Source organism: Schistocerca serialis, chromosome 1 (genome assembly GCF_023864345.2).
Source record: "Schistocerca serialis cubense isolate TAMUIC-IGC-003099 chromosome 1, iqSchSeri2.2, whole genome shotgun sequence".
Lineage (NCBI taxonomy): Eukaryota > Metazoa > Arthropoda > Insecta > Orthoptera > Acrididae > Schistocerca > Schistocerca serialis.
Genome location: NC_064638.1, coordinates 427,404,074 through 427,417,755, shown reverse-complemented (window position 1 = coordinate 427,417,755; position 13,682 = coordinate 427,404,074). Strand labels below are relative to the sequence as shown.

The 13,682-nt window shown below is 58.4% G+C and overlaps 1 protein-coding gene and 2 non-coding genes across 3 annotated transcripts; all 3 read right to left on the bottom strand.

The window, feature by feature from the left end:
* Window positions 1-7,077: 7,077 nt before the first annotated feature.
* On the bottom strand, window positions 7,078-7,270 carry LOC126420365 (U2 spliceosomal RNA). Its single transcript, XR_007576061.1, has one exon. It is a non-coding gene; the product is annotated as a U2 spliceosomal RNA (small nuclear RNA).
* A 743-nt stretch (window positions 7,271-8,013) lies between these two features.
* LOC126423445 (U2 spliceosomal RNA) lies at window positions 8,014-8,212 on the bottom strand. The gene has a single exon (XR_007576149.1). It is a non-coding gene; the product is annotated as a U2 spliceosomal RNA (small nuclear RNA).
* Window positions 8,213-8,946: 734 nt separating this feature from the next.
* Window positions 8,947-11,682, bottom strand: LOC126477108 (uncharacterized). The gene has a single exon (XM_050103596.1). It carries the CDS (start codon window positions 11,680-11,682, stop codon window positions 8,947-8,949), a length of 2,736 nt encoding a protein of 911 aa, XP_049959553.1.
* Window positions 11,683-13,682: the final 2,000 nt, after the last annotated feature.

Here is a 13,682-nt window from a genome sequence, read left to right as displayed (position 1 = left end):
GCGGCCCATGCCGGACATAGCGCCTCTGGCCGGAGCGACGCGTTCGGCGGCAGGCGTCGGCAGCGTGCTGCCTTCACCTCCCGAACTTGCGCTCGGCACTCGTGGCGACGCGGTTGACGTCGCGGAGCGTGTCGGCAGGGGGATGCCAGACCTCCTCGGCGTGCGCACACAGAGCACACACGACGCGGGGGTGGCAACCACCGCCGTCCTGGGCGTCGCAGACGCCTGCACACTCACACAGGGTGAGGGCAAGGCAGCCTGTGAGCCCACCACGCTGCTGCGGGTCAGGACCGCCGCGTAAGTTAATCCTAAGTCCAGCCGGTCTGTCCTACTAGCTTCGGGGACCGGACTGGGCTGTGGCCATAGCCCCTCTCTATTATCTAAGGCTAGGCGGCCTATGGTACTAACTTCCCGAGCCGCTTTCGCCTGTGGCTTGCGCCCAGCACTAACTAAGGACGAAGGGCCTGTCCTACTAGCTTCGGGGGCCCTCGCCTGTGACCTCCCGCCGGCTGACCTCTCTGGGTGCCCCAGAGAGCCAGACACGGCATCGTGTCCCATACTCACTCTCCCCCGACTGGCAGCGCCGGGGGTTGCGGAATCTGCATTGCAGAGCCGCTGGTGTAACCGCAGCGTCTTCAGCCGCGGGTCGCGTCGGCCGCAAAACTGACACTCGAAAACGGGAACCGTTTCCGGGTCGTGCAGCCTCCTATAGTGGCGGAGAAGGGCCGAGTGGTCCTTGTACTCGCCAAAAGTAGGTCTCCCGGCAGCCTTGGTGACGAAGCAGATCCGGCAGCGGAAGACCTCCGCCGGCAGCGTCACCACAAGCTCCATTGTTCAGGTCGCGGACCTGAAACAGGAGAATAAAAGCGACCGCTTCCCGGTGCAGAAATCAGCCCATATCAGCCCATATTAAGCTGATAAGAACAGATACTACACTTTTTTTTTTTTTTTTTTTTTTTTTTTCTATTTTTTTTTTTTTTTGTTTTTTTTTTTTTATCTAGAGTGTCGACGCAGCACGCACAGGGTGCATTGAGTAGCAAGACTTGTTGCCAGGAACGAAATTAAAAGCGAGGGGCACACTCTGCTATGCCGCAGTGGGCGACGACACTTGACTCAGAAAGACACCTCGCTCTGCAGGTGTGAAGAAATAGTGAGTGGAGAACCAAAAAGGAAGAAAGAAAGAAAGATAGAAATGAAAGGAAATTAAAAACAGGGATGGCAGCACACACAAGTGAAAATGAAACTGGCGAGATAATCCCATCGCCCAGAGAATTAACTAAGGAATAAGCTTCTAAGATTGATTGCGTGATTCCTATTTTTCCAATAAAGTTTTTGCAATAATTGTTCCAATTGCGAATCTGGGGTGAGTCAAGTCAAAGATTGGTGCAAAGAACCAGGGGCAAGCCCAGGCAATGCCTGGACAAGGCGCCCTAGGCAACCTGGAACACCGTTTGATATCCATGGATCATTGCAACTTTCAAATACCGGGCAAAAGTGGTCGTATAGTTGTGAGCAGATTCCGCCACGCGATGCTGGCTCCACAGGTAGTCCATGTAAGAGACAGCATCGGCGAGGGAAAGGTCGTAGATCGTGAAAATGGTGTGGCCCAAGAGCCACACCATTGCGTTACGCCTTGGTCGGGGTTGTGTTTGAAGATCAGGTGTAAGGAACCAGTCGGTGCACACATTTGCTGGCGTCGTCCCACCGATCAGCGCTATGAGTACACGTGCAAGGGTCCACACTTCTGTGACGTGGGGGCAGAGGAGGCGATGCTCCCTGGTGTCAACGTCACCACAGCGGCCGCAAGCAGCCGAGGGCCGTAGGCGGATGGCCGCCAGGCGATGGTTAGTGGGGATTAAATTGTTGACGACACGGTACCATAGCGCCGAAACTGCCGTGGGAAGGGCTGAGTTGTTAATATTAGCCCAAACTTGGCGCCAGATGACCGACGGTCGTCTGTCCTCTAATTTATGTGGCTTGGGCTGGCCTCGGAGTGCCTGGTAAAGGCGCTTCGACGTGCGTGCCTTGTCAGTGGCCACTGTGAGGACATAACTGCGGTGGAAGTAATAGTCTCTGACCGTCGTCAGCCGGAACGGAATATGCGTCAAACAGATTGGTGCACGCGCCGAGTGTGGACGATAACGGTCGAAGAGGACCGCTGTAGTCCCACCGGGGTCGGCTTCGCGCAAAGCAGCGACACGGTGTATCAGAAGGGCCGCACATTTCCGGGAAAAGTCAATGAGGCCGAGGCCGCCATCGACCTTCGGCAACGTACAGGTCAGCGCATCAACCTTGAACAGCGCATGCCGCCACAAGAGCCAATAAACTGCTTGCGAGATGGCTCGGCCGATCTGCTTGGGCAGCGTAAGGAGTTGGGCGACATACCATGCCCGTGAGAGGAGATAACCATTAATCAGCTGGATGCGTTGATGGAGGTCGAGCCGTCGATCAGCGTGGCTCACGCAAAGGCCCCTGATGCGTGTGAGAAGCCGCCGCCACGTGAGGGTTAACATACGCTGCGGACAGGCAGTCACCTCAAGACCCAAGATACGCTGTTCCCCCACAACGCGGTACCAGGGGCGTTCGACGGTCAATGATCGTAGCCCTAGCGGAAGCAACACGGTCTTGTTGGGATTTAACTGAGCACCGGAGGCCCGTTCATAAACGTCGAGAACGCGGCGAACGGAATCGATGTCCCTGGCGTTAGCAACGAACACACCAACGTCATCGGCGTAGGCCGCACAGCGGAAGGTGACGCCTGGGAGAGCGACACCGTCGACCAACCGGCCTATGTCACGCAGCAAGGGGTCCAGCGCTAAGGCAAACAAATACATCGACAAGGGACACCCCTGTCGAACTGACCGTCTGATGGGAATGGGGCGCGACCGGCAACCGTTCACCACGATAGTGGAATTCGCCCCATCCAAGAAATGCCGGATGATGCGTATGAAGCGCTCCCCAAAACCCATCCGCGACATAACGCCCAGCAGGTAAGGGTGCGAGACCCTGTCAAAAGCACCGGCGAAGTCCAAGGAAAGAATGGCAGCCGGGGTGCGAGTGTCAGCGGTGAGGAAGACAACATCGCGGTACAGGGAAGCGGCGGTGAAGATGTTCCGACGCGAAACGCCACAGGATTGAGTGGGGCAAAGTACCTTAGTCATCGCCTGTTTGAGACGAGAGGCTACGCATCGTGCCACCAACTTATAGTCAGTGTTAAGGACAGTGATAGGACGCAGGTCTTGAGCTCGACAGTGACCAGTCACCTTTGGAATAAGGGCAATACGTCCAGATAAAAAGTCGGCGGGTAAGTCGCATCCAGCAAAAATCTCCTCGCACATTTTGCAGAAACGGTCGCCGAGCAGGTCCCAAAATTGTTGGTAGAACTCATAAGGGAGACCGTCGGGGCCAGGTGACTTGCGTCCCGGACAGGCACGGAGGACAGACGTGAGGTCAGCGAGTGTCAGGGGCTCAGTTAAAGAGTCGCGGTCATGACGATCCAAAGAAGTAGGCACCCCACTGACAAGTACACGTTGGGCAGCGACGTCGACCTCAACATCCTGGAAGAGGTGTGTGAAATGGTCCGTCAGGTGTTGGAGGACGTCACGGTTGTCCGTGATACGCGCACCATCGTCTGTCTTAAGGCGCAGAATGGTGTTCTTCTTGGCACGAGTTCGTTCAGAGGCAAGGTGATAAAGGGATGGCTCCTCGCCATCAATCAGGGATGCAGAACGACACCGCACCATCATACCGTCGGCTTTCTCCCGAGAGAAGCGAAGGATTTGCGCTTTAATTTTGTTGAGGCGCATGCGGAGCTGATCGTACCTGTCAGCAGGAAGAGTCAGGGCGTCAGTGAGACACTGCTGATAGAAAGCCAACGTGCTACGTTTCCAGTGGGCGACGTCGCGACTATATTGCCGGATAACACGTCGCAGCCGGGGCTTCGCACAGCGGAGCCACCAAACCACCGTGGTAGGGTACCGGGAAGTGTCCACGAGACAATCCTGCCACGTTTTCGTGACAAGAGCACGAAGTTCGGGCAGGGATAGATGAAGGGTATTCATCTTCCAAGAGGTGCCACGAGGAACCGGGGCAGGACCCGCGATACGCAAGGAACACGAGTACGCACAGTGGTCACTAAAGGCCACGGGTATGACTTGGACGGCACAAAGGGCGGGAGTCAAATCAGCCGAGACATAAACACGATCAATACGGCTGGCTCCAGTGGGATAGATGTGGGTAAATTGCGTGTAGGCGGGATGGAAGTGGCGCCACGTGTCAGTAAGGTCAGCCGCCCGAAGGAGCGAAGCGAGCGCTTCACACCGCATAGGCGTCGGGACCTGATCAACTTCGGCAACCACACAGTTGAAGTCTCCGCCAAAGACGATAGGGCGACGAGCTGCTAAGAAAGGGGGGAGATCAGACTGAAAAAGTGTCGTTCTGTCATGCCTGTGGTTAGCACCAGAAGGAGCATAGACATTTAGAAAAAGGACATCTTGAAGGATACATGCAAGAACGCGACCGTTGGGTAGCGTGGTAACGTGGGATGGAGTAAACTCTGAGCGGTAGAGCAAAGCAGTACCCCGCCGGGCGTCAGGGTCGATGTTATACAGTGCCTCATAACCAGCAAGGTCAGATAGAAAAGGGGCACAAACCTCCTGGAGAAAGACCACATCAAACGCACCAAGGCGGAGAAAGTCCTTTAGAGATCGAAGTTTGACCGGGTTGGAGATGGAGTTGATATTGATCGTTAAAAGGGAGAGGGCTCCCGGCGGACGGTCAAAGGCAGGCATGGGAGAGCAACACAGAGGAGACAACGGCAGATAGGGTTACGGCCGTAGGGAAGCAGGTGTGGAAATATCCACACCAGAACCCAGCGATATCACCCCGGACGTGAGAAACAAATACGAAGCAGCTCATGTGGGGAAAGCCCCACTCAATCACGCATGTCATCGCCCTCGTCGTCAGCCCAGTTCAGGCCTCCCCCATCGGCAGGATAGTCTGAGCCAGGCGGCGCAGACGCGTCGGACACAGTAAGATGTGAAAGGGTACGAGTACGCTGCATTGGCTGGTCGCTACCCTGGTCATGTTTTCGTTTTGCAGGGATCGCTCCACGATCTCGCGAGGAACTGATAAGAGCCTCTAGTTGCCGAGCAGTTTGCCGCATACCGCCCGAGCGGTCAGCGGAAACAGAGCGAGAAACTGAGGAGGCCTGAGAGTCAGCCTCACTGCCGCTCTCAGGGGGACGTAAACCGTCCGCCTCCTCCGCCGGCTGGTCCGGGTTCGCCTTCTTGCGCCGATGACGACGGCGGGGGGACTTAGCGTCATCTGCCGGGAGGGGCGGGGTAGGAAGAACGACCTCCATCTGTTCGACAGCGACCACATCACTCGCCATAGCAGGCACATCAGACGCCGCCGGCGGTACCGCCACAACGGGCGTCTGGTCCGGGACGGGTCCGTCAACCGGTGCACTGGGTGCCGGTTGCACTGCTTCTGGCGGGGGCGACACGTCAGTTCACTCAGCGGGACGGTGGGCAGCGCCCGCCACTACCTCGCTGAGGAGAGGCACAAGGTCGGTACCAGCAGTGCGTTCCCGCGGCAGTTGTACAGGACGCCGGCGCGGGCAGTCCACGCGGAGATGCTCCGTCGATTGACAAAGGGAGCAAGTCTGCGGTTGCCCAATATAGGTGATCTGGGCCCTGGTACTCGCAACATTTATATACGACGGGATGTGCTGGCGGAGGTCCATGCGGACACTACGAACGCCGCTGTTGCCCTGGAAACGGTAGGCACTTCCCCACTTCTCATTCGTGATGCTGAGCACCGTGCCATACCGCGACAGGACACGGCCGATTACGTCATTGGGACACTCAGGGGGTACGTTAAATACCCGCACAGTCCGTATCCCAAAGCCAGATGGCACAATATGCACTGTTCCGACAGTTCCATCGAAGTAGCGGAACGGATGTTCGCCCGCGAGTGCCAGGCCATACTTTTCGTATTTCTCCTGGTCGAGAAATTTCACGAATAACGAGAATAAGACAAATCCAGTTGAAAGGTGTCGACGTCATTTTCCGGTACTTTCAGATCACCAAATATCCATTCCTGTATTTCAAAGGCCGTAGGCCGTCTCGCTGCTCTGTCGAATACGCATTGAATACTGTTCGACCGGTTCGACATATTCACCGCAAAAATATCAACGCTGGAAAAACCAAGAACAAACGAAACGAAACGACCACGAAACGCGACTCGCGACCCGCTACAGAGCACAACGGACCGCTCCGACCGCGGGGTGCTTCTTAGCCAAAAGGCCGAGAAGCGATAAGGAAAAACCGCAGTCGAAGGGCCTAAATGCTTGCAGCGTGTGCGCTCCACATGTGGGAGTGACACACGGTGGTACGGGCCGATATGGCAACAGGCGACCGTCGAAAACATCGCAAAAGCAAGTGCCGGAAGGAAGGACAATTCGCGAGAGCACTCGTCAACAGCCCAGTACTACCCTCCATGGCGAACAGTAAACTGCGACTCCCATTTGAACGCCGCCGGCTGCCAGGGCAGTGGAGAAGCCGTGAGGCCGCCCCACAGCAGCGCCAGGCCGGCGCGAGCTACACCGGCGCGAGGCCGGCGCGAGCTACACCTAGCCGAGTGCTTACATCGTCCACCGCCTACTGCATACGTGTGTACACACGTATTCTGCGTGCGTGCGGCGGCGACGACGACGTTCGCGAGGAGCTAAGGATATAACTCCAAAAAATGTAATTAAAATTATCTGTGGCCGGACCATATGTGACGCCAACGAGGCATCCGAAGGCACCCTTCTGTGCCCACATAAATTACCAGCCTAGTGTAATGCGGCTGCAAGAGCGTTCCGGCTAACCGCGAAAAAAAAAAAAAAAAAAAAAAAAAAATAAATAAATAAATAAATAAACTTCGTAAGATAATGTTAAATTAATTACAAGAAATCGTGGTGTGTACGCAGCTAACTACTGGGCAAATCGACAACTACAACAAGTTTTGCTACCAGCGGAATATCTGATAACTGCAGAATGTTAACCCATTTCAGGCTATGTTTTAATTAATTTTAGGTGGGCCGATCCCGGCGGTACTGCAATGCCGGGCCAACCCGCGACAGAGGTGGAGCAAGCCCCTAGCACTCCGTCATGAGCCAAAAATGAGTTTAATATTCTGGTCCTGCGATGCAGGACGTATCAGATATTAAGCTGATAAGAACAGATACTACACTTTGATCTTAGCCAAAAGGCCGAGAAGCGATAAGGAAAAACCGCAGTCGAAGGGCCTAAATGCTTGCAGCGTGTGCGCTCCACATGTGGGAGTGACACACGGTGGTACGGGCCGATATGGCAACAGGCGACCGTCGAAAACATCGCAAAAGCAAGTGCCGGAAGGAAGGACAATTCGCGAGAGCACTCGTCAACAGCCCAGTACTACCCTCCATGGCGAACAGTAAACTGCGACTCCCATTTGAACGCCGCCGGCTGCCAGGGCAGTGGAGAAGCCGTGAGGCCGCCCCACAGCAGCGCCAGGCCGGCGCGAGCTACACCGGCGCGAGCTACACCTAGCCGAGTGCTTACATCGTCCACCGCCTACTGCATACGTGTGTACACACGTATTCTGCGTGCGTGCGGCGGCGACGACGACGTTCGCGAGGAGCTAAGGATATAACTCCAAAAAATGTAATTAAAATTATCTGTGGCCAGACCATATGTGACGCCAACGAGGCATCCGAAGGCACCCTTCTGTGCCCACATAAATAACCAGCCTAGTGTAATGCGGCTGCAAGAGCGGTCCAGCTAACCGCAAAAAAAAAAAAAAAAAAAAAAAAAAAAAAAAATAAATAAATAAATTACGTAAGATAATGTTAAATTAATTACAAGAAATCGTGGTGTGTAAGCAGCTAACTACTGGGCAAATCGACAACTACAACAAGTTTTGCTACCAGCGGAATATCTGATCACTGCAGAATATTAACCCATTTCAGGCTGTGTTTTAATTAATTTTAGGTGGGCCGATCCCGGCGGTACTGCAATGCCGGGCCAACCCGCGACAGAGGTGGAGCAAGCCCCTAGCACTCCGTCATGAGCCAAAAATGAGTTTAATATTCTGGTCCTGCGATGCAGGACGTATCAGATATTAAGCTGATAAGAACAGATTTTTATTTTCCGAGATAATTCTTAGTTACAGTTTTAAGAAGTATAAATTTAAGAAAAAAATATTCATGACTCTATACAATGCGAGTTTTACAAATTTGTTAAGTTTAGATAAAATAAAATTTAGAAAAACGGTTCTAACCGCACTTAAGTAATTGAACCTTATTCTAACTCGTGGGTTAAGCCCACTACTTAAATATTGGAAGGCCGCGTTAGGCGCGGATGCTTAAGTATATTACCTTAAGATTAATCCTGCGGTAGGCGCGGCCTTAGATAATTTCAGAACGGGGAAGGATGGAGCTAGTTTAGGATCTATTTTGTTTATTACATTCTTCTCCATGCCCTGACAGCACACTGCACATGCACGGCTGCCAGCGGCTGGTGTGCCACGCACGCAGGCGGGTCACACACAGCCGGACTTCTCCCCTCTGTCCGCCTTGCGGCAGACGTCACCGGGGTGTCGTGGCAGGAGGGCGTTGCTTCCCACGCTGGCTGGAGACTGCCGGGCAGTAGGCACACGTTTGGCGCCGCCTAGCACCGCGCCAACCGAGGTGGGGGCCATATTCGGCGGACACCACGGAGGGAGGGGCACCAGGCAGCACCGCACGCACCGCTACTGACTCGGCACTGCTGCAGTGCGGCGCGAAGATGGTGTAGCGCCGCAGGTCCCGCGTCGTGGAGGAGAATCTCGACGCCGACGTCACGAAGGCACCGACCTCGAAGTTCTCCGACGACTGCAGTCTCGAGGGTCTCGCAGCCTGACGTCAGAGCATGCCACAGTCTAGGGGGACACATACTGGCGGTGGCCAGTAATGTGTTCCACGTAAATGTCGCGGGACCACTTGATGGTGTCAGACACCATCAGCCGCCGCATCAGTTGGCAGTAGCGGCTAGCGATGCCTAGGTGCCGAAGCACTGCATCGTTCTGGCGGTCCCACGCCCCCAGACTGCCAACAACCAGGGCGTCGACAGTGACGGAATAGCCGCGAGCGGCTAATCCGCGCGCAACGTCGGCGTACTTTATCCTCTTCAGTTGCCGAGCGTTGTCGAGCGCAATCCGCCTATTCTCGAAGGGGATTGTCACATCGACGATGGTCACAGTCTTAGCGGCCTCGTCAGTTATTACGAGGTCCGGACGCAGCCCACTGCTGTCCCCTATGACGGCTTGGTTGATCCTGATGTCAGGAACAGCAGCGTTTCCTCTCCTTGGCCGCCCAGCGACTGCTGTCGCGAGGCGGTTGAGGACCGCGTTGTGGCGATACTGCAGGGCTGCTGAGTGCACCATGCACGCGTTGATCACGTGCGGGAGCGTCTCGTTGTTGTGGCCACAGCGTCGGCAGGCTTTGTTGTTGTTTGCCCGCCCATCAAAGCGGCGACAACCGTTCAGAGGCACGACTCCGAGCCTTGCGCGATGGATAAAGCGCCAGTCTGCGAAGCGGGTGTATTTGCCTCCCGCTATGAAGTGGTTGGACGCTGTGGACTCCCTGGTACACTCGAACACCTTCCCCTGGTCAGGTTTCCTGAGTAGGATGTGGCGCAGGCGCTGCCTCAGACACTCGCGGAGCGTCCGTGAGAGAAGACGTTTGGCGCCCCCTCCCACCCGGACATGCTCGACGCCAGTGGTGGCGGTGCGTCCCACGCTGTCATCATCGTGCTGCGGTCCATCGCCGCCATCATCGAGGTGTCGTGTAGTCCCAGGCGCCGCCCCCTCCGTGGCCGGCTGCGTCACCCCTCCGATGCCGCCGTGTTCCGCGTCGTCAGCGATGGCGGGTTGGCCGCCGACCTCCACCTGCAACTCACAAAGCAGTTCACTCCAGCGCCAGGTGACGCCACGCGGCGCTAGGCGCCTTGTGGCGTTCCTGACGCGCGTCCACAGTGACTGGATGTCACCTCCGTCGCGTGCGAGGTCACCCTCAGTGCTGCCGCTAAGGTAGGTGGCCAAGTCGGAACGACTCGGCTCCCTCCCCAGTCGGCGGCGCGCGGCCGTAGTTAGTGTGGCCCAGGCGATGTCGCGGACGGTGGCGTCGTCGCAGTGCAGCATGCGGAAGCCGTGGACGATCGTCGAGATGTCCGCAGCGTCCGCGAGCGGCGTCAGGCCGCATCCTCCCTCTCCCAGCGCGAGGTACAGCTGTTCGGTGGACGCACGCTGTGGGAGGAACAGCCATGATTTGACAGCCGCTTTCACTGCCTTGTCGAGTGCAGATAGCGGCCCCTTGCGTACCGCTCCGCCCCGCATGACAAAGTCAAGCCTAGGGAGGAGAAAGACACGCACAGCGTCAATCTTCTGCCAGGGAGCCAGCAGGGAAGCGTCCAGGTGCTGCAAGTCGCGTCGAATTGCCGCGATCGCATCCGTTGGCGTCTGCGTGACTTTGTACCCGGTGGGAACGCCAAGATGGAGGTAGGCGTCACCCGCACCGAGCACGGCTGGTTCTCCCCCTTGCAGGGCGAATACCGAGCCTAGTGTCTGCCGACGGCGGATGTGAAGCGTGGCACACTTCGACGGCTTGAAGGTAAGCCCGGCCCACGTCGCCGCCTCACCCACAACATTGAGGAGCGTCTGCATCGCCTCTGAATCCCGCGCCAGAAGCACGATATCGTCCGCATATGCCAGTGCACTCACACTGACGCCGCTAAGCGGAATACCACACTCATTTCTGAGTGAGGTTGCGGCGCGAAGTACCGGCTCGAGCGCGAGATTAAAGACGATGGGCGACAGTGGACAGCCCTGCTTGACCCCTGCCTGGATCTCTATCTCCTCCGTTAGTCCGTCAGATGTACGGACGCGGGTGGAGCAACCATCGTACATGTCGGCAATTAGATGGTGCAGTTGCTCTGGTAGTCCCATCCTGCTCAGTACTCCAAGGAGGTGAGCGTGAGGCACTGAACCAAAAGCATTCGCCAGATCAAGCCAAGCAAAGCATGCTTGGCCTCCCCTGCGCCTTGCATCGTCAATTGCCGTCTGCACAATGAAGTTGTGCTCGTAGCAGCCTTCAAACGTGCGGAAGCCCTTCTGTTCTGGGGAGAGCAGGTTCAACCGCTCCGCCCAGAGAGAAGTGCGGTCCGCAACGATTGCAGCAAAGAGCTTAGAGATGGTAGAGCTCAATGCTAAAGGCCGCCAGTTTGTCACGTCCGAGACGTCCCCTTTCTTGTGGATGAGGACGGTAGTGGATATTTTCCACTGCACCGGAGTCTTCCGCTCATTCCAGCAGCGCGAGAAGATCTTAGCTAGCACATGGCAGCCAGGATCCTCACGTCGCAAGTCCGAGTAGGTGACTCCGTCTGCCCCAGGAGCAGTATTGCTCGCCTTCTGGAGCCGCTGTTGCACCTCTGAAGGTGTGATCGGCAGCAGGACCTCCTCGCTGACATCAGGAGGCGTGGTGGCGGCAAAGTCCGGGACAGCAGCTGGTGCATCTGTAACGGAAAAGTCGGATTTAGAATATATTACCTTAAAGTGCTCCGTGAGCACGTTGCCATCGATTTGGCAGTACGGCGACGTCTCTCCAAGGACGCGCTGCATCGCCTTGCGCCGGTCCGCGCGGTACAGCTTCTGAATTTCAGACGCTGCATTCGCGTCGTACCGACGCTCGGCGGCCGCCGCGCGCCGTGCGCCACGTCCACCGCGCCGCCCACCGCGGCCGCGTGTAGGGGCAGGGGGAGGGGGATTGGCAGCAGCGTCGGCGCGGCCCTGGCCGCGGTGCGCTGCTGCTGGTGGCCCATCCTGTCGACCTCCGGCTGCCTGGCGTTGTGGCTTCGTCTCGGCGATCTCGGAGATGAAGTCCTCGACGACCGCGACGAATGCGTCCCACGGTTGGTTGTGGACGCTCTCCAGGGCCGCCAGCCAGCGCCGCTGCCTCTCCGTTAGCCGAGTGTCGGCCGGGGGAGGGGGGGGCGGAGCTGCCTCAGTTGCGCCCTGTTCGGAGGGTACAGGGGGGCCTGTCAGGTCTGGTGTAGGACGGGAGCCTTGCGGTGGGAGGTTGGGACTGGGCCGGTTGTTACGGCGTCGGCGTCTCCTCTTCTTGCTGCCAGTTCTCGGAGACGCAGCTGCAGTCCCTCCGTTCACGTCGCGCCGCTCCGTCGTCTGCGTCGGTGGTGGTGCCGTGCTGCCATCTGGCGTGGGCCGCTCAGTGCTGCTCTCGATCGCCGCGCTGGTGACAGGTGGCGCAGCGGTAGCAGCAGGGGCCGGTGTAGCTTGCGCCGGCCTGGCGCTCGGGTCGGGCGCACCGCGGCTGGTGTTCGCCGCGCCGCCAACAGATGGCCCGGCGGTCGCCAGCGGCCCGCCGCCGGCGCGAGAGACACGGGGTGTAGCTCGCGCCGGCTGACCGGACGCGCCGGCTCGCCCCGGACCGCTGTTACGCGGACTGGGTGCCCGACGATCGCTACCAGATGGCGCAGTGGTCGTAGGGGTGGCCGGTGTAGCCCGCGCCGGCCGGGCGTCTCGAGGTGTAGCTCGCGCCGGCCTGGCGCTCGGGCCCAGCGCACTGCGGCTGTTGTTCGCCGCGCCGCCAACAGATGGCCCAGCGGTCGCCCGCGCCCTGCCGCCGGCGCGAGATACACGAGGTGTAGCTCGCGCCGGCCGCCCAGGCGCGTTGGCTCGCGCCGAGCCGCTGTTACGCGGACTGGGCGGTATGATGCGCCGTCGGTCCGGGGGCGGTGGTCTGCGTCCTGCAGCACGGCGTCTGTCCCTCCTTGGGGTGACTACGTGCCACTCATGATCTGCAACAGGAGCTTTTGAGTTGATAGCACTCCCTGCCTGAGCGGAGACGGAGTGACGGGCGTCACTCGACGTAACCGCCGGCAGGGCAGAGGAAACGCGGCGCGTGTACGTCTGCGACCGCACAAGCACCACACCATCCGGTGCATCCGCCGGGCGCGCGGCCTTTGGTGCGTCAACCGGCGGCGCGGCTGCGCCGTGAATGACAACACCAACGGTCGCGGCGAGCGAGGCAGTCTGCCTGCCACTGCCCACCCGCACCGCAGAGCCACCTGTTGGCGGCGTAGCGAATGCGGGCGGCAGTCCCAGGCCAGTACCCACGCTCCCGACAGATGGCGGGCGGGAGGCGCCTGCGGCAGCCGCACGACGTGGCCAGCGTACGCCACTGGGCGCAGTGGCCGGCGCGGGCGGCGGCGAGCCGCGGCCCATGCCGGACACAGCGCCTCTGGCCGGAGCGACGCGTTCGGCGGCAGGCGTCGGCAGCGTGCTGCCTTCACCTCCCGAACTTGCGCTCGGCACTCGTGGCGACGCGGTTGACGTCGCGGAGCGTGTCGGCAGGGGGATGCCAGACCTCCTCGGCGTGCGCACACAGAGTATACACGACGCGGGGGTGGCAACCACCGCCGTCCTGGGCGTCGCAGACGCCTGCACACTCACACAGGGTGAGGGCAAGGCAGCCTGTGAGCCCACCACGCTGCTGCGGGTCAGGACCGCCGCGTAAGTTAATCCTAAGTCCAGCCGGTCTGTCCTACTAGCTTCGGGGACCGGACTGGGCTGTGGCCATAGCCCCTCTCTATTATCTAAGG

Coding starts and splice junctions, on each gene's coding strand:
- LOC126477108 (XM_050103596.1), bottom strand. CDS start 11,682: ATGCAGCGCGTCCTTGGAGAGACGTCGCCGTACTGCCAAATCGATGGC.